Source organism: Poromitra crassiceps (genome assembly GCF_964638095.1).
Source record: "Poromitra crassiceps genome assembly, chromosome: 1".
NCBI lineage: Eukaryota > Metazoa > Chordata > Actinopteri > Beryciformes > Melamphaidae > Poromitra > Poromitra crassiceps.
Window position 1 is genome coordinate 95,534,868 of NC_139623.1, and position 20,534 is coordinate 95,555,401.

Sequence of the window (20,534 nt, forward strand, 5' to 3'; positions counted from 1 at the left end):
AAAATGATGTTCAGATAACAAAATAGACATTTTATCATTGTTAGGTACAGTCTGCAGAATGCAAGTAATGTCTACCATTATTACCTATAAACTGGCCTACAGTTATAACAAGGCAGTCTGTGGCTAATGAGGAACAATAATGACCTTGATAACGCGAAAGCTGAGGAACCTCTTGTTGAGCATGATGATCTTGTACTCATCGCTGCCGTCATCCATGATGTGGCGCAGGGCCAGCAGTGAAGGCATATTTGCCAGGATGGCGCTGCGCCACACCGGGTCACCCTCATGTGATATCAGCATCTTCTCCTCATTGGCTGTGATGGCGTCATAGAGAACCATGGGATCTTCGTACTCATCTGGAGATGTGAAGTGATCCTGGAGGAGACAGAGATTACAGCGTTGATCTCACTTCATTACCGGTACTTTCAATAACAAACTCAGACAGTCATGCATGGCTAAACGGAAACACTGGCCCCGCCCCGGGCCCCGACACATTTGGAATCATCTAGACTGCCTAATGAGGAATTTCAGTAGCCTGGTGAGTCAGTAGATTTTGTAGGTCACACTGCTAAAACAAAGCTATATTTCACTTTACATCATATTTTGCCTTCGAATAACTTATGAGCTGAAAAATAAAATCTGGTTTTGACCAAATTTACATTACTGTCTGTTGTTGTTTCACTGTAAATAAATGTGGGTAATGTTACTAATGAATAGTCTAACACAACTTTATAGCGTACTGCTGTTCCCACATGATTTTTATTAACTGCCCTTGTATTTTCTATTTCTATATATAGAACAATGTCTATCAAAATATTCGGCAGGGAGTGAATATTGCAGATTTATTGTGCAGGGAGTAGTTTCCACTAATAGCAAAGTTTGTCGTATTTGTTGAGCATTGTTGTGACAAATGTCACACAGTTGCATCATATTTAAGTGATATTTTGCCTGGTTACAAACATACACATAATTCACACGTAATTCAGTGATGAGACACATATCCCACAAGGCAAGTGCAGGTCTACAGTGAAAAATCAGAAAAATACATTTTTCTATCCCCATGTGGATTTTCTTGGGCAATTTACTAACTTGATTTCGTGAGCCCTGGGTATTGAAATGCCTACTGAATGCCCGTGGCTGTGAGATAAATCTTACCTGATGCAATTTGAGTGACATCCGCACTCCTGGAGCCACCACTCTATTCAGCAGGTCCATATCTGCAAACACCCATTCGTCCCTGGGGGAGGTGATGCGGAAGTCTCCCTTGAAGAGGGCATGGAGGCCATAAAGGAATGGCTCCAAGCTGTCAAAAGCAGAAACCCAGTCTATCAACTCCTGCCACACCACCATTAGCGCATGCAGGGGTTAAAATTCACTTTGCAAACTAGGGGGGAAATTCCCCCCTTATGTTCTTCAGATGGGGGCGATTTAAAGATTGGGGGGGGGGGGGGGAATCTATAGACTTTGGGGGGGGGGGGGGGGGGTTTCAGGTGATAACCGACAGGCTATAACCGACAAATACCTGCTTCTCCTGTCCAATAGGCGATAATACTGTAATTTCACATTTTTGTATTTAAAAAAGGAAGTAGTTTATGCATACCTGAGTCTAAATTACTATGGCAGGGGTACTCAAATAAAATTCAAAGATGTCCAGATAGAGAAAATGTCCTCAAGTGAAGGTCCGGAACATTGTAACGTAGCTTGCGTTATGATTCAGTGCCATTGAATTTAGGCTACTTCAATGATTGCAGTAGCCTAATGGTACAATGTCTGAACAACTGACTGTTAAATAAAAATAAAAATCAACAATGTTTATTTAGTTTTCATATTTAACTGGATTAATTATAAATAACTAGCCTATTATAATAATAAATACATGTTCTTTTCTCATTTCAAGTAAAATAATGGCTGCATTTAAAAAATAGCATACAACAGAGTGCTTTGGAAAAATGTGCATCTTAAAATGAAGTGCTTTCTCAGCCAACAAACCTCCTTTTCTCTTGATAGAAGTGAGCTCCCACTCTGTCTGTCTATTTGCCTGCCTGCCTGTCTTTCGATCGATTGTTCGCAATGCAAACTTCGCATGTCGTTGGGCAGTTAATCGCATGTCGTTGGGCAGTGAATGTGTGTGCCCTCAGTCTGGATTTGAGTGTGTGCATTTGCTCATGTGTGGCACTTCCATAGACAGCTGGTCAGGATCGCATCACACTTTACGAGACATACTGGTTTTGAACTGCTCTGGATTAAAACTAAAGCTTTGTTTTCGCGGTCTACTCGTTTCTTTTGAGCACTCTTGCATTTCTCTGAGTCTCGCCTCTCCGTCCGTGTGCCACTCTCCCATAGGCGATATTTTTTCCCCCATGATGGCGTAGGCTAGGTAAAGGCATGACCCACCCCTCTCTGCCTCTGATTGGCCTAGTGTCAAACGTTCATCCAATCACATTCGCTTGGTTAATCTGCATCTCTTTCTACAATCTGTGCTCAGTGGGTCAGACAGACAGCCGTTTCGCTTGCTAAGCACCGTTCCGCACAAACATAGATCGGCCTGCGCAAACCATTGCGGGATTACTCCCCCTTTATAAATTGAAAATATGTGTGAATTTGGGAAAATGTGCGCGATTCCCGCAATCCCGCGCCAAATTTTAAGCCCTGGCATGTAAGGGATGACGAGTGATATAAATATAAAGATACGGTAGATTGGTGTGGTAGTCTTACCTTGCAGACATGCTGTGGGACGCCGTGCCCAGGGCCCTTCTTCCCAGGATACACAGCCCGAAACACAGGTTGACAAGCGGAGAATCCCTTTCACTGCTCACCGGCTACAACAAAATGACAAAGCAAAAAGTTGATGTGGTGGATATTGTAAGTATTTGTGTCAAATAATATACAAAAAAGTAGACACACAAGTACTATGAGCACAAACTTTCTGTAATTGGCAGCCTGCACATGGGAAAATGATTATTCAACTACTGTAGATTAGAGATGATAGAATAGAATGAGCCGATGAAATATGTTTGGTCCCAGACTGGTATTAGCGGTCATATCAAGTTATAATTAAATGATGAGCAGAGCAACATACCTGGACAAAACAATACTGCTGCCTCCATTTAGCAATATTTCATCAGCAGATGGAGAGAAACACACTTCACTGACTCATACGTAGCAGCTCCATCCCCTTATTTCCCCAAATGTTTCTTCCTCGCTATTTTCTCCTATATCCCCTTTCCTTTATTCAGCTACAAAATATTCTAAATCCATTTTCCTGATTTACATAATAATGGTTATGCTACTGAATTATACAAAGCTTTTGTTTCTGGTTATTATGCTTTCCACTCCTACAAAAATATTGTTCCTTGATCGTCTTTTGTTAGAGAACATTTGAACAGTACAGAAGTCTGTCTGAACACATAATTTAACTAATGGTTCAAAATGAGGCGAGTTGTAGTTTCAAATGTCGTTTTGGACAAATGAAAAGGCTACAGTTCAGCCTCAGAAAAACAACAAACACAAACACAAACCATGCGGGACTGTAGTGTCAATATACAAGAGCCTAACCGTTTGACGCCTGCTGTTGCAGTACTGGATCCAATCCAGGTAAATCATGCAGAAGGCAGAGGGGGTAATGCCAGAGGCCCTGTGGTCGTAGTCCTCATCAATGTTCAAGTTGAAGGTGGGGTCACTGTCTACATAGGTAGGACCGAGGCAAGGCCGCAGAGCCTCCTGAACTGTCTCGTTAGTCAGCCATTCTTCCAATTTTGGAGAGCGACTCACATAGTAGATGATACTCTGTTGAAGGAAAGAAATGCATGATCCAAATTATTCAACCATTGAGCCCAATGCTACCAGTAAGATTGTCGTTTCAATACGATTTATGATCTGGTCAGTCACATCAGTAGGCTATACCATGAATGTTGGGTAAGCAGATCCAGGATCTGTCCCTTGATCTGGTTTGATAATTGCCATCTAGCTGGATTCTAGTTAAGTCATACCACGAATGTAGTTATCAACTCGTTAAGTGGATCCAGGTTTTTCTAATCAAGCTGAGAGCACGTGCACATGAAAATGTCCGTGCACAGGAGCTCGTGCCCGCAAAAGAGGCGTGGTTTTTAACAACTAGCCAATCACAATGCAATATGGACTGCTCCAGCTTTTACAGCGCCAGACACGCCTATTTCCTCATTCATTCAAGGCACAAATCGTGAAGCTTTATGTATGTCAGAATCAAAATCCGTGTTGGATATTATTAGTCTGTTCCCGAATGACTGTCTAAAGTTACCACTTTTATTCACATCAGTAATTTCTTTGAAGAGCGGTTTCTGCCTCCACGTAGGCTATCTACAGCAGCTCAATTCACCCTCTCAATAAAACCTGCATGTATTTTTTGCGAGTGGAAGTAATGTGTAATCTACCTCAGTCTAAATTTCCAAAATCCGTAGGCGTTTTTAGACCATTTAGGCTCAATGAATAATAATGATCTCATGATGTGTTTGGTCGCACTGATGGAATAATTCCTATAGGCTATCAATAAAAAAATAATGATAATAAAATTAAAAAAGGCTGCTGAACTGAATCGACACGGTACGTGTGGGCATAGATTTCATTTATAAAAAATATACTATTTTGTGGTCACATATAGGCTATTTGCAGCAGAGTCGCAAATCTCCATATTTCATACAAGGACTATGCTGGAAATAATATGAAGTTCAATCACATCATATAGGCCAAAAGCAACACAGGTGCAGCTGCAAAATGCAGAAGTAGCCTAGATATGAATAATCTGTGTGCAGGCGATCCCATATTAAATTGCTTAGATAGTAGTAGGCTATTCTGGCATGTACTATGACCATGTCCAACCCAACGTCAGCCTCAACTCCATTGCGCACACGGCACCGTGCGCTTTGGAGACGTTTATGTAACCTTTTTATGCCGGTTTAGTGATATTTCTCCACTCACGTTCAGCTGCAATCGATCGGCGGGGTCAAACAGCGTATCTAGCCTACTTGAGAGCACAAAAATTAATATATAAAAACATATTCTTAATTTAAATGTAGCATGCAACAAGTGCAAGGCTTCAGTCCTCGATTAATTCAACAGGAGCCATGTTTTTCTTTTTCATTTGAATGCAAAGTATTTTTCATATGGGGACCATATGAATGGCGACTCGCTGTTTCCAGAGAGCTGATTGGTAAGCAGGTGGGTCTTTCATGGGTTTTGATCTTATCCTCTGAACTTAACCTGCTACAAAGCAGGTTAGCCGTAGAGCATAAATTGCTATGGTAATCTATCTCGGTAAGAAGTTAACTAGCGTTGTGGTACGGCAAACCCTAGGGTTAAACCTGAAGTTACCTTGCTAAGCCACTAATCTTGCTTCGTGGTACAGGCCACTGGACACATTATGTGAAATGTACACAGCAGATTTTGCTCACATTGCTATTGGATATTCAAAACTAATTTCATACTAATTTAAAAATAGAATTAAATAGTCAAAACCAACCCCATTCTGATTGGTCATAGTCTGAATGCAATCTAGCCATACTGCACATACAGCAAGTAATGTGAAGAGATGGAGAATGGGAAAAAGCAATGCAGACACAGATTTAAATAAATACATCCATGGGAAATGTAAAGAGGCATTTCTGTGTCCAAGTGTGGAGACACAGAAAAGTGATCTAATAAAATTAAATCGTTAGTCAGATAGAAGTAAACTGGAAAAGCAAAGAACCACGATGAAAGAATGTTTGCAGAACTAAACTGCTTAAATCTCCTTTAGTTCAAACAACTCACCTTGACATAGTAGGTGATGAGGATCTTGCGAAGGTCAAATACTTGCAACATGGAGGCGGCGTTGTTGTCGCTGATGCTGTAGCCCTCCAGTACATACTTGGTGGCTGCCACCTCCCATGCAAGCCAGCGCTGTCCAAAGGCTGCATTGAACGACAGCATGTGTGGCAGGTGTCCAGGCTCACAGCAGCAGCAGCCCTCATCCTCCTCCACTCCCTCGGTGATGGCCTCCACCTCCCTCTGCTGACAGTAGGTACCTATGGAGAGAGACAGGTATAGTAGGCAGATGAGGATCAGTGGCAAGCAATAGCAGCTCAATACAGAATGTTATAATCCTTTCTACATCTTACTATATGAATCATAGTTTGCTCCAGCCCTTTGTGTAATTGATACTCCAAAACATTTTTATTTGCGCCAGTCAGACTGCATAATGCTTTGTTTTGAATGTCTAAAAAAAGAAAAACAAAACGAATCATATGCTGTAGTACTAAGAAAAAAAACGACTAAACTTGAAAGCTATACTGTTTTTAGCATCCATTTGAGAGGCTCTCTAGGCCAAATAAGTGAATATTAATATTAATTAAAGTAATCATCAGATCATCATAGTGAGTTGAACAAAACACTACAATAGATTTCCTCTGTATAACATCATGTGTGCGACAAATTCAAACTCACTAACTCCAAGACTAGTTTTGAGATTAGTTTCAGAATTAAGATAATGCAATGGATTTGCTTTGTTGTCATTCAAGTAACTTCTTTGGAGTGATGCACAGCACATATCCATACTAGTCTAACAAAAGGGACAGCTCACCCTAAAATCCAAAATACAGATTTTTCCTCTCACCTGTAGTGTTATTTATCCATCTACGTAGATCGTTTTGTGCTAGTTGCCTGAGTTTTTGAGATGTGGCTTAACTTTGTCAGTTAACATTTTTCTCTCTCTATGCTACTGACAGTTATGACAATCCGACCTATAGTTTTATGGGAATAAACTACAATAGTTTTCAAACTGAAATTAAATTAGATTTTTAGAGCATGCAATACTAAAATATTGTTATAAAATATTAAATATATTACATAAATGCTTGTGTGTGTGGACACTCCACAAATACACAAGTTAACAAAAAGTGCAGACACTCAGTTTGCTCCACAGGCCTCCAACACCCTCAAGCCTAATTGGCTGCATCATGCTGCCGACCTCTGAACTCCAGCCCCCTCAGCTGGAAGGTGACCAGTCCATTGCCAATCTCGATGATGTGCACCAGAGCGTTGAGGTAGTCTGAGGCGAGGATGAAGCAGTCGCCTGTGCTGTAGTTGCCCCAGCGGCCCAGCAACAGGTCCCCACACAGGCTATGCTGCAGGGAGCGTGTCAGGTGCTCGTAGAAAATCGAGTTCAGATTGTTGTCATCAGCACCTTTAAAAGAGGAAATATCCATGTCATAACTTAAGAACACAGGTGACTACAGGTTAAATAGGGGGGACAGTGTTTCCCCTACCATTCTACAGGCCTGACACGCCCGCCAGGCCAATAAACCTTTATGGCATATTATTACAATACAACAATACTGTTGTTGACAGTGTTGACAGTAATAGAAGATGGCAAATCATTCAAAACAATTTTGCTTTTAGGAGCATTTTGCCAGCATGCAGCGCTGTTCCAAAACATGTCAACGTGTGTCGTTGCCTGGGAAACGCACATCCCATAATACAACTGTGCGCATCGCATCCCATAATAGTATGATGATATTTGGGATGCCATTGCGAACATAGATGCGAACAGGTTAGCTAAAAGTTTAGCGTCGCCAGTGAGGGCCCCCACCATTGCGGTCGAGTTACATTTCGAAATCCCTCCAGGCCTGAAAAATCTTCTAGGGGAAACACTGGGGGGATGATTACATGGTGAGAGGCTGCTGTAGCCTACCTGGGTTGCGGTCTAACTGGGTGACGAGTCTTGTGTTGGAATGATCGACCCGCTTGGTGCTGCAAAGGTGAGATCATTGAGTCAAATTCAATGGAATCACTTTTAGACAGATTACAAGATGCGATTTCCCACTTCAAACAGAATCTGAAGCCTACTTGTAGTCTTTCTCCCAGAACTTGACAGGCCTGGTGTATGAGGTGACGAACACAGCACTGCCCAGGACAGGATTGAGAGGGGTGGAGAAGATAGCAGAGAACACAGCCTGGACAAAAAGTACGGCAGAGTCTGAAGTGACAAAGGAGTTAAGGACATCTCCAACAACATAGTAACTGTTCAGGGTCCTTCAATGCTCATAACATACAGCATCCTGGTGGAATAATATGGATAGGCACATACTGTATGTACCTTTTCATTCCATCCATTTCAAGTACCTGGAAACAAAACCTTTTCTCAGGTTCAAGCCGCTGTGACAGCAAGCATCCACCCTGCTGAAGGGCCCTTGAGCAAGACACTGCAGTGTTTCCCACAGGTTGTCAGTTTACTTCAGCAGCAGCGGGAAGGGGGGGCTATTTATGACTTGTTATTTACATTTCATTTAGCAAGCTCAGTATCTCATTTCATTCTTTAGGTCAGTTATACTTTCATCTGATTATTGAGGCTCGATTTCAAAGTTTGTCGACACAGACACACTGCGACTCGGCGGAGCACAGATCTCACAGGTGCAATGAATCACGGTCACAGTAGTTCACAAACAAGCTTTTGCCGTTCAAATCCTTCAAGACACCCAAAAAGAATCCAAAACAAAAATGTACTTAATTTCCTGGAAGGGTCGCCCATATATTAACATTGTATGGTATGGTAAACACTGTAAGCACTGAAACCCCAAACAGGTTGAGGGACGCTGTTCTATCACTGACCCTACGCTCCAACCTCTCTGTTGAGTGAAATAGGCAAAATGCATGAATTTTCAACAAAGTATCACAAACACAGATGGGCCAACAGACACTTTCAGTATTGACTGTGGGAGTACGTCTGATCTGAAGGATACGGGGCACAGCAAAGGGTTGAGCGAAGGCATGGAAGGCTGAGCCCCAGGTGATTTGCCAGGGGGCAATGTAAGTCAACACAAAGCGCAGCTTGTACAGCAGATCCCACATCTGAGAAATCAGCAAATATAGGAAGAAAAAATAAATTAAAAACATATCAGCAATTGTAACCATACCACTACATAGCTACTACAGCAGAAGTTAACATACATAATGTCCATTTAACAGAATAATGCGGGGGGGGGGGGGGGGGGTATTGGTATTGTGAAGTAATCATATTCATGTGATGAATAAGTCCTGTGTGATGATAGGGGCTCTAACCTTGCTGAAGAGAATGGACATGAAGTAGTAGTCGACTAGGAAGGTCTCAGAGAAGTGCGGATAGTCAAAGTGGAAGAAGAGCGTGGTGAAGCACAGCGTGATGTACTGCTGTGACGGGGCACAGAAGGATGAACGCAGCAGCTTCATTCCCGCCAAGGAGATGAAGAAAGCTCGGCTGCTGGAGGGGCAGAGCAAGAGAAGCAGGGAGAGAAAAAGAGATACATGTTGACAAGGCTAAAACCAAAAGTTATCCAAATCCAGAAACCAAGTGGCTACCTGCATGTGTGCTACAATTTTACTGAAATGACTGCCCTTTCATTCCCTATTCAGGTGAATTCGTACAACATTTAAATAACCCTAACCCTAACCCTAACCCTAACTGAAATTGCCATCTGTTATTGGCTGATCTTTTGGTGCCAGGTGATGTCGATGCCATCTTTATTCAAATATGCAGCTGCAAATTTTGTTCATTTTAAAGTAAAAATGGATCAATCTGGTGCACTTTGAGATCAAAATGAAGAGACTAGATCTATGAAGAACTACACACATCACATTAATATCCTCTTTACTGTTCTGTGGCTTTAAAATGATGAAAAAGTAAGTCTCCCTATATATATTCTGCATACAGGGTACTATGGTAGAATTCTGCTTGCGTGATCCATATACCAAAATCACTTCCAGGGGAGAACTCAACTGAAGTAATATTTGCTTTGAAAACAGTCAAATGAAATCAAAACGGAACTTCCTAACTTATTGGCTGGAATAATATTCACACAAGATAATAATATACTGTAAGCCCTAAAGCAGGAGTTTGCAGTCAACTATAGTTGAAATTAATATGTGGCAGTATTTGTGGGGGTCAAAATCTATTTGGGGTGTACCACCACAAATAGATCAGTGTATGGGAAACACTGACTATTAAATTCTCAGGGAGCAGGGACTGAGGAGTGTATTCATTAATACACCCGACAATATGTTACTATCCGTTGTGCCAAAATCAAGCTAACAAACAAGCTAACAGCAAGCTAACAAGCAAACAAACATACAAATCACCAGTTACCTACTCTAGCTAGTATGAAGCATGTCATTGGGGTTTTCAAGTGGGCACCTTCCTTCACCGATGTTTCGTTGAATTAGGCCAACGACACCTCAAGAAGGCTTAACGGTGTAATCCAGCGTCCTGGAAACACCGCCCTCCATGCTACCACCGCACAACTCCATTTTACCTCACCATCTAATGCAGGGATGTCAGAGATACGGCCCGCGGGCCGGATGAAACCTGCATCCCGCGAGATGTTTTGGAATAAAAAAAAATATATATATTATTATTATTATTATTATTAAATTCGCACCCCATTATCATGAACTACGTGTGGCTAATAAGCAAGCTAAGAGTTCATTCATAAGTAAATTAACCTGCACTACAAGGAAGTATGTCAGTAGGTCATCAGGTGTAAACAAAGCCGCCATGATGCCATGCTGGAATTGAATCGCGCATTCAGCTACCTACCAAAAAAACAAAAGAATCAACAAGATCAGGCGCGGACTGCATAATCGGGCACGTCGGGCAAATGCCCGGTGGCCTGGCCTGGCATGGCCTGCAAAAAAAAAAAAAAAAAATGTGCCCGCAGTCAGGCCACTCACTGAACAGCAGGCCAGGCGCCGCCTACTGGTTTACTAGTGGTTTTATTACTTTATTCAGGGTTAAAGTGGGTGCATCTCATTGTAAAATTGGACTTGGCCCAAATTGGGCTTCAAACGGCCCAAATTGGGCTTCAAACGGCCCAAATCTGGCTTTAAACGACCCAAATTGGGCTTCAAACGGCCCAAATCTGGCTTCAAACGGCCCAAATTGAGCTTTAAACGGCCCAAATTTTTCGGACGCCGGCACGCGCGTCGGCCCGTATCGGCCTGGCCTGCTTGGTATCTAATGCCCGGCCTGAATTATGATCCCAGTCTGCCCCTGAACAAGATGCTGTCGAAAAAGAGAAAGGTTGACACGGAATGCAGGCAGTTTCAAGAGAAATGGAAAGAGCAGTATTTCTTTTGTGAAGTAAATGGGTAAATGAGTCGAATTGATTTTAGTAAAAAAAAAAATCCGGCCCCCATGAGGTCTCAGTTGAACAAATCCGGCCCTCTACCTAATATGAGTCTGACACCCCTGATCTAATGCCTTCCATCAACCTAGTATTAACCTAGTCTTAGCCTTGCAATTCATGGCGGTTCCGTATGACATTCTTAACTACACCACCAGTACCACTGCCAATGATTCAGCGAAGTAGTAGTCGACAGGATGGAGGAACTGCTTACTAGATGTCCAGCTCTTTATGGTTCTGGCCCACAGCCCGAGCCTCTGTTGTTAGGGAGTTGAGCACTACAGCTGGGTAGATGAAATATTTCTCCACACACTGGAGCCACGCGTACAGCTTCTCAAACCACATCAACTGAGCAGCATCTGGGGTGAAGAGAAGGTGAAACAATGTCACACACTCACCTTGAAAAAGAGTACGGTACATTTCAATTGAGATGTATATTTATCCCATGGTGGCCATGGCTTAATGCTAACAATTTGTTCTGAACTATTTCTATAACCATGTAGGAGCCTGTGTTTTTCACCCCTTATTGAAATGCTAGCTTTTCACTTCCCCCATGTCAACATTCACAGCTGGGATACTAGTAGTCAATTATTTGCTGCTCAACCTTTTAACGTACTACCAGCTGCTATGTATGTATGTATGCATGTAGGCAAGTGTGCTGACATGGAAGAGCAAACAAGACAGCCAGACACTCACCTCGAACCTCAAACTGGCTGTACTCTCTGGATCGGAGCACAGGGTGGGCCAGGCAGAACCAGGGCAGCTGTTTGCGAAGCTGAGGCAGGAGATAGTGTGTAAGGAAGCCTACCACACCTGCCAGGATGTACAGGACAAAACTAAGGGCAGGCTGTGGATCAAGAGAAAAGAGGAGAGAAATTAGTGTTAAAGATGTGTGGACACTGCTCATTGAAAACCTGGGAGAAATGTACTGTTAGGATCATAATCCCTGCTCCAACTGACTTGCAGAGCGATGAAGACTGTGCTGGCACTAATGGCAAAGGTAATCACAGCCATGAGGGGGCACATGACAAGGTCTGAATGAAGAATCTCTTTCTGCAAAGAGACAGAGACAGGACACAGGAAGATGTGTTTCAAATTAATGACCAAGAAATGCCTGAATTCTACAAAAATGTGAAACTGTACCACTGCAGTCTTGGTACAGGTAATTGGAGGGCGATCTTTACCACAGAGTTACGTAGCTTCTCAGGAAGAGGGTCCTTGATCTCCACTGTGGGTTCCTCTGGTGTTCGGTTCTCCAGCTCTGGGAATAACTTAGACCGGACCAGAGACCTGGGGGAGGTAAAAACATACACAAAGGAATTGTGAGAGCTACACAAACAGAAGGGTTTTTATTATTGGTTGGATAAAACAACTACAGACTATGAAATGCCAGGTGAGACACAACTTAAAAAGGAAGGGGGGGGGGGGGGGACCCCATTGCATTACACGTTTCACATTATGGCTTCATCAGGTGCGCTCATTGCCAAATCATTGTTAGATGAAACAGAAACAGAATAGAATATATACAGAATATACTGACCACAGGATGGTGGGATCGCTGCTTTGGCGGCTGAGGTGGTAGGATAAGGCCAGGAGTAGGCCACAAAACACAGAGAACAGTACTGGCACATGAGCATCCCCCCACGGTGCCTACAATCAAGGATATAATAATCAACTCAGTCTGCTCAGAAAATGAATAAAAATACATCTCTACTCATGTGTTCACTCTGCATCTCTGACACTCACATTGATAGCACCCAGGCAAAATCCATACAGCAGTGCAGCCACCAACACACTGCGCACTAGGCTGAACAGAGACGCTGTGGTGCCGGTAGTGGCTGAGGAAAGAGAGATATGAGGAAGAACCTAATCAGAACTGATAATGGGCCTTCGCCCACCAAGACTTGTAGCATATTTGTGCCTGCCAGTGTAGCACTGTTGATCCTCCTCCTCCATGCAGCTATGTTCTTACCAGTTCCTCCAAAGATGTGCATGTCGATCTGCTCCAGCAGACACATGACAAAGGTATTGACCTGAGGTAAGAGCCCAAACAGGAAAATGACCGGAAAACACAAGGCAAACACTGTTGGACAAAAAAAGAAAGAAAAAGAGAGCATGTGATGCTGGGGCAAACATAACACACAAACCATTTGCATGCTCACATTTCTGTCACATTATTTTATCCACCTTATTTTTGAATGCCCCACTGTACAAATAATTGTGGGTACAAGTTCCGGTTTAACGTGACTTATTGTTGCAGCTTGCCATTTCCTTTGTTATACCCTGGCTGCAGACCCGAATTATAAACCGGAAACTGGAGTACGTTATAAAAGTTATAAATATAGTCACGTTATAAACAACTAACCAACGCTGGGGGTCCGTATGGAAACAGTGTTACTCGAAATGGTTAAAAGTTAAATCAATTTGGTCATTTAGTGGCGTTTTACTGCCATGTAACATAGCTGCCTAGCCGCTAACATTAGCCACAGTAGGCTGCGCACTGCGCTCTTAAAGGGATATTTATCGACAAGATTTCTGCCAAGCTGGAGCTGATTAGTGATTTTCTCCGTTCGCCCAGACGGGTGTCAAGCTGTCAGCAACAAGGCTGGGAGGATCACACCGGAAGAAAAACGCATAGGCATCATGGCCGCTAGAAATAAGGTGGATAGGGCTGGGTATTGGCAAGGACCTCACGATATGATACGTATCACGATACATGGGTCACGATACAATTGTATCACGATACATTTCGATACAATACATATTGCAATACTCTACATAATTTACTGAAAATTAAAAAATAGAGCTGAAAATACAACTCGTTGTGTACCACCCAGGTAGTGTAATAATATGTACATCACTTTATATTGATAATTTAGTGCACAAATTGAGTCAAAACTACTGAGTGTCGAGTGTGTTACTGAACGCACTGAAATAAAAAGTATTCTTTTTGTGTCACTGAACAGACAGCTGTGCAAAAAATCAATATGGTGATATATCACGATATTTTTCTGAGATATCGATACAGTATTGCGGGGAAAAATATCACGATATATTGCCGTATCGCTATTATTCTGCAAAGCAGACGAGCCAATCAGCGACCCGCCTCATAGTTGACAATGACATCGTAACCGGCCAATCAGGAACGTCGCTAGCAAAACAGTAATGGCCGCCTCCTTGCCTGTCCTCATCGAGGAGTAATGTCAACGTTGGACTAGTTTAAACAGCCATAAAGTGCAGTTATTGCAGAAATAGGCTCAATAACAACAATTAAATAAGTACAGGAGTATGCAACAGCAGAGTTTCTGGGTGGAAAATATATTTTTGCCGTTCTCCCGAGTAGATTTGGGTTTGACTGGATCCAACGCTGATTGGCTGAAGGAGTTGTCTGTCACGGCTAGTATACCCGCCCAACTTCCGCCCACTGCAAAGACGGGTGAAGGCTTCAGGCCAGACGGAAACAAAGAACGAAATGAAAAGACAATGTGAGTTCACGTGACCGGCTCGTTTACCAGGCTATGTGAATCGGCCCTAAAATTAATTCATGCCCAGGGCTCAACAATAAGGCTTACCTGAGGCAAGTAAAATCCCACAATGGTTAAGTAAATCTAGCAACTCACTTGCCCGACCAGGCAAGTGGTGGGACAAAAATAAGTACCGTAATACTCTTCTGCACTTTCATTATTTTGCTTTGTTTAGGCAATGAGAGCTAATTGTACTAATGGCCACTCGACAACACAAATGTATGCATTAACCAATAACATAAGCTTGTTTGTATTTTTATCCAGTCATATCTGCTTTGTTTACAAAAGCACAAAATTGACTACCCCCTCCCCCCCACACACACCCCAATAATTTCATACAGTATATACATTACCAGAGGTCGAGTGCTGTTACATGCTGAATCTTACTAAGAATCAAGTGTGGGCAACAGTAGCATAATAGGAATGCCGATCCGAGGCCTATACCACGAAGCAAGATTAGTGACGAGGTAATTTCAGGTTTAACCCTGGGTTTGCCATGTTACAACGCTAGTTCACTTCTTACCGAGATAGATTTCCATGGCAACTTATGCTGAACGGCTAACCTGGTCCGGAGCAGGTTAAGTTGCAAGGATAAGATCAAAAGCGCATGAAAGACCCACCTTCTGACCAATCAGCTCTCTGGAAACAGCGTGTCACCATTCATATAGGATCCCATATGAAATATCACCGGTGTAAAAAGGTTACTTAAACGTCTCCAAAGCGCACTAAGTGTGCGCAACGGAGCTGAGGCGGACATTGAGTTGGACATTGTCATACACGCCAGAATAGCCTACTACATCTAAGCAATTTAATGCGACGATAGCCTACACACAGATGTAATTTAATTCATATCTAGGCTACTCCTGCATTTTGCAGCTGCAATGTGTTGCTTTTGGGCTGTATGATGTTATTGAAATCTTCATATTTTTCCAGCATAGTCCTGTATGAAATATGTCACTCTGCTGCCAATATGTGACCAAATAGGCTATTTTTATCAATGAAATCTATGTCTGCACCGTATCGATCAGTTCAGCAACTTTTTTTTAAATCATTATTTCTTTAGGAATTATTCCATCAATGCGAGCAAACACATCAGTGTTTCGCCTAGAATTTTTTTCAGGCCTGGAGGGATTTCGAAACGTACCCCGACTGCAATGGTGGGGGGCCTCGCTGGCGACGCTAAACTTTTCGCTAACCTGTCCTGTTCGCAATGGCATCCCAAGTATCATCATACGATTATGGGATGCGATGCGAACAGTTGTATTATGGGATGCGCGTTTCCCAGGGAACAACACACGTTGACACGTTTTGGAACAGCACCGCACGCTGGCACGATGCTCCTAAAAGCAAAATGCTTATTGTTTTGAATGATTTGGCATCTTCTATTACTGTCACCAGTATTGTTGTCTTGTAATAATATGCCATGAAGGTTTATTGAAATTTTGGGAAGAGCAGAAAAAAACAAATAAAAAAAAAAGAAAAGAAAAAAGAAATGTCTGGCCTGGTGGGCACACCAGGCCTGTAGAATGGAAACACTGCACATCATGGTAAGGGAAACACTGCACATCATGAGTGATAAGAGATAATTATTCATTGAGTCTACATTTCTATACGGTCTATAAAATAGGCATATTTGGATTCAGACTCATATCCAACATGGATTTTGCCTCTGCTAGAATTAATACGCTTTGATGTGTGCTGCGCTTTGAATGAAAGAGGAAATAGGCGTGTCTGGCGCTGCAAAAGCTGGAGCTGTCCATATTGCATTGTGATTGGCTAGTTGTTACAAACCATGCCTCTTTCGTGGGCACAAGCTCCTGTGCACGAGCGTTTTCACGTGCACGAGCTCGATAGGGAAATCCTAAATTGACAGACCCAGATGATAACCACCTTCGTGGTATCGTTTAGCTCGATTGCGATTTTCTGGTTCAGTCAAATCAGATCAAGGGGACAGATCCTGGATCTGTTTATCTTCCATTCGTGGTATGGGCCTCCGGACACCTAGTTCGATATGTAGATGTAAAAATCATGTGTGTACACACACACATGCACGACTAACCAATGAGCATATCCCTGGCACAGAGCAGGAAGTGTGCAGAAAAGAAGGTGACACCATACAGGGAGAAGGGTTGCAGGCTGCTGGAGCGCCCAGATAGGTCAAAGATCCAGATCAACACACAGCACAGGCAGAAGTAGACCGGCCGGCTGTATACAATGATCCAGTTATGGCCCTGTTAGGTAACAGACAAAGAGTTATTTCTTTGAGACAGTTTTTTCTGTTTTTTTACAGAACCCCCTTTCCCCACGTTTTCTCCCCAATTGTTATTTGCTAATTCCCCCTGATGTCCAGGTCATTGCTCCACCCCCTCTGCCGATCTGGGGAGAGTTGTAGACTAGCACTAACACATTCCTCCGATACATGTGCAGTCACCAGCCGCTTCTTTTCACCTGACAGCGAGGGGTTTCACAGGCAGGATGTAGGGCGTGGGACGACCACACTATTCCCCCCAGTTCCCCTCCCCCCAAAGAGGCACCCCGACCGACCAGAAGACGCACTAGTGCAAGGACCAGGACACACCACTTAATCCGGCTTCCCACCCGCAGACAGTCAAATGTGTCTGTATGGACACCCGACCAAGCCGGAGGTTAGGGCTGGGCGATAAATCAATAGCAAAATATATCGGCGATAGACATTTCATCAATACAATAAAAAAATTGTTCAATATATATCGATATGTCCCTTGATAATGGAGCGTGCTACGAGTGACACTCAAACAGCCAATCAAATCCTAAAGTTCCCAACAGAGCATATCTATTACACAGCTTCAACACTCAACAAAAACAATTTGTGTGTTTTTAATTGTTGTGTTAACCTTAAAATGATTACCTGTGTGCCTTGATAAATAAGGTGGTTCAAAATAAAGTTGTTAAATTCATCCTTTTTTCTCATGGTCTTCATTAAAAATAGGTAATAAAAAATTATCAATAATTATCGATATCAACTGATATGAAATATTTGGGGCACAGTGGCGCATTGGTAGCGCTGTCGCCTCACAGCTAGAAGGTCCTGGGTTCGATTCTCACCTGGGACGGTGTGAGCGCTTAAGGAATGCGTGCCCGTCCGCATATCCTCGAGTGCCCACCGCCCGGGTGTGGCCGTCAAAAGGGCCTTTCTGTGTGGAGTTTGCATGTTCTCCCCGTGCCCCCTGGGGGTTTCCTTCATATAGGAACCCCTCACCAAAACATGCAATATCCTGGTCGCTGAAGTGGTGCCTCCTCTGGTCTTTGGGGCGCCTGTTCGGAGGGAGGGGAACTCATTGGAATATCGAGATCCTCCCATGCGCTATGTCCTACCCGTGAAACTTCCCCTGTCAGGTGAAAAGAAGCGGCTGGCTACTGCCCATGTCTCGGAGGAAGCATGGAGCCAGTTTCGGCTCTCCCCAGATCAGCAGAGGGTGGCAACCAGGATAAACAAATTAAAATTAGCACTAATAGAGGATAAAAATCGGACCAAAAAATCTGGGAAAGAATGAAATATTTTACATCGATAATTTTTTTGGGCTATATCGCCCAGCCCTACCGGAGGTGACATCGGAGCTTGAACCTGAGACCCTCGTGTTGGTAGGCAGGCAACCTACCTAACCGCTACACTACCCGGATAGCTGTCTTTGAGACAGTTGACTTAAACAAAATAATATTGATGACAGGATGATTGGCTATAAAGGTTAAATATTTTATATTTGGGCACTAGTGCACGGCAACATTTTCAATGTTAAAGTTTTTGCTGTGATTAAATTGAAGCATGTAAAAACAACACTCACGTGCATTGGAGAAGCTGCATCTGGTTGTACACTCTAAGACAGCATAGACAGAGGGAGTGTTAGCTTCATAAGTTAAACAAAGAGAAGCCACAATGAAAGAAGACAGGAGTGAAGAGATCATATAGGACGCTCAAGATAATTCTGATGCAGATATTGTTGCACTGTATAACATACACAAGATAAAAACTGTCTGCAAGTTTGGTCAAGATACATTTAACAGATAGGAGAATGCACACACATCCAACCAAAGAGGACAGGTGCTGAGCCGAAAGTAAGTAAAACATGAAAAAAAACGAATAAAGAACTCACACTAGGGGTGTCACCGTGTACACGGATAACCGGATAGTAAATCATTATCCGCTTAGAAAAATCAATAACCGATTACACATATTTCCCCGCCCCCCTTTTAAATAAAGTTTTGACAATGATTTTACTGTGTTTTGGACTTGCAATCATTCATCACTCATCAAACTAGAATGACCGCAATGCGGACTTATGCCTCCGCCATTAGTTAATTCTTGAGTCCAAATCGCCATTTGAGGCAAATTGGAAGAAATTCCGTCAAGGCGCTCCTGTGATGTTGCGTTACAGAGCTTGGAAATTGGGTGTGTGAGAGGTCACAGTGACCTTGACCTTTGACCACCAAAATGTAATCAGTTCATCCTTGAGTCGAAGTCGATGTTTGAGACAAGTTAGATTAAATTGCGTCAAGGCATTCCTGAGATATCGCGTTAACAAGCTTGAAAATGGCGTTTGAGAGCTCACCTTGACCTTTGACCTTTGACCACCAAACTCTAATCAGATCATCCTTGAGTCTAAGGCGATGTTTGAGGCAAATTTGATGAAATTCCGTCAAGGCATTCGTGAGATATCGCATTAACAAGCAGGAAAATGGCGTTTGAGAGGTCACAGTGACCTTGACCTTTGACCTTGGACCACCAAAATGTAATCAGATCATCCTTGGGCCTAAGTGAATGTTTAAGGCGAATCTGATGAAATTTCGTCAAGTTGTTCCTCAGATATCGCGTTAACAAGCTTGAAAATGGCGTTCGAGAGGTCACAGTGACCTTGACCTTTGACCTTGGACCACCAAAATCTAATCAGATCATCCTTGAGCCTAAGTGAATGTTTAAGGCGAATCTGATGAAATTCCGTCAAGGCGTTCCTCAGATATGGCGTTAACAAACATCCGTACGGACGGACATCCGTACGGACGGCCGTACGTACGGACGGACAACCCGGATCCATAATGCCTTCGGCCTGGCTTCGCCGGCGGAGGCATAAAAATAAACTGTTTAGAGGTGATAATGCTGCCTGTAAGCTACAGATGATAACTTTAACGTTACACTAAAGTGTGCACACACAGGAAAAATACGTTTGACCAATGAAATCCAAGTTTGTTTACAGCTGTCATACCTCCATGAGCTTGCGTAGCTTGCTGCTAAAATGGGGGAACCGCCGGCTCATCAATTTGGTTTCTCAACATCCAATTTTGTATGACAAACACCGCGAGGACTAGCCTACCTCAACAATGAAATTAAGGACAATATATAGCTTCAGATCGCCCAGCAGCTGGGATTCGCTGAAGATGGTCATGTAGCTGTTATGTAAGGTAATTTACTTGCTAACGTTGTAGTGAAAACCACTGTTGTAAACGGATGGATCTAATGTTAGCTACTTGTATCCAAATGCTGCTGTATCCTAATGCTGCTTTCTTACCATCAAGGGTACGTTTCCTCAGGCAGAGAAAATGTGCAGTCTCCATTAAAAACTAGCGTTCGGCGCAGTCGTTAAAACCACATGAATCCATGATCTACCTGGTACCAACTATGAATCTATGGGAGGTATTTGAATGGCGACAATGCCCTCTAGCGGTTATATAGCGCAAATGCAGTAAAAAAACAACAACGGTTAAACGCTGGCAGAAGGTCCTGAGTACACGTTTAGAAAATGTAACCATTGACACCCCTAGCTCACACACTGCAGGGTTCCAATGTCCGATTATTTATTGCGCCAATGTGACG

At 42.9% G+C, this 20,534-nt stretch overlaps 1 protein-coding gene across 1 annotated transcript in view; it reads right to left on the reverse strand.

Annotated features, from left to right (window-relative positions):
* Positions 1-20,534, reverse strand: part of LOC310782040 (pecanex-like protein 3) — a gene marked incomplete at its 5' end in the record, with an annotated part of 53,043 nt that overhangs the window by 14,095 nt on the left and 18,414 nt on the right. Inside the window, 19 exons of the mRNA XM_083642689.1 lie at positions 145-375; positions 1,156-1,303; positions 2,716-2,819; positions 3,556-3,786; positions 5,785-6,038; positions 6,980-7,195; positions 7,703-7,761; positions 7,858-7,987; positions 8,751-8,859; positions 9,070-9,247; positions 11,380-11,524; positions 11,862-12,012; positions 12,126-12,218; positions 12,350-12,455; positions 12,706-12,815; positions 12,912-13,003; positions 13,138-13,248; positions 16,749-16,920; positions 18,511-18,543. Of these exons, the coding sequence (XP_083498815.1) occupies positions 145-375; positions 1,156-1,303; positions 2,716-2,819; positions 3,556-3,786; positions 5,785-6,038; positions 6,980-7,195; positions 7,703-7,761; positions 7,858-7,987; positions 8,751-8,859; positions 9,070-9,247; positions 11,380-11,524; positions 11,862-12,012; positions 12,126-12,218; positions 12,350-12,455; positions 12,706-12,815; positions 12,912-13,003; positions 13,138-13,248; positions 16,749-16,920; positions 18,511-18,543 (2,673 nt within the window). The remainder of the gene's footprint in view (positions 1-144; positions 376-1,155; positions 1,304-2,715; positions 2,820-3,555; positions 3,787-5,784; positions 6,039-6,979; positions 7,196-7,702; positions 7,762-7,857; positions 7,988-8,750; positions 8,860-9,069; positions 9,248-11,379; positions 11,525-11,861; positions 12,013-12,125; positions 12,219-12,349; positions 12,456-12,705; positions 12,816-12,911; positions 13,004-13,137; positions 13,249-16,748; positions 16,921-18,510; positions 18,544-20,534) is intronic.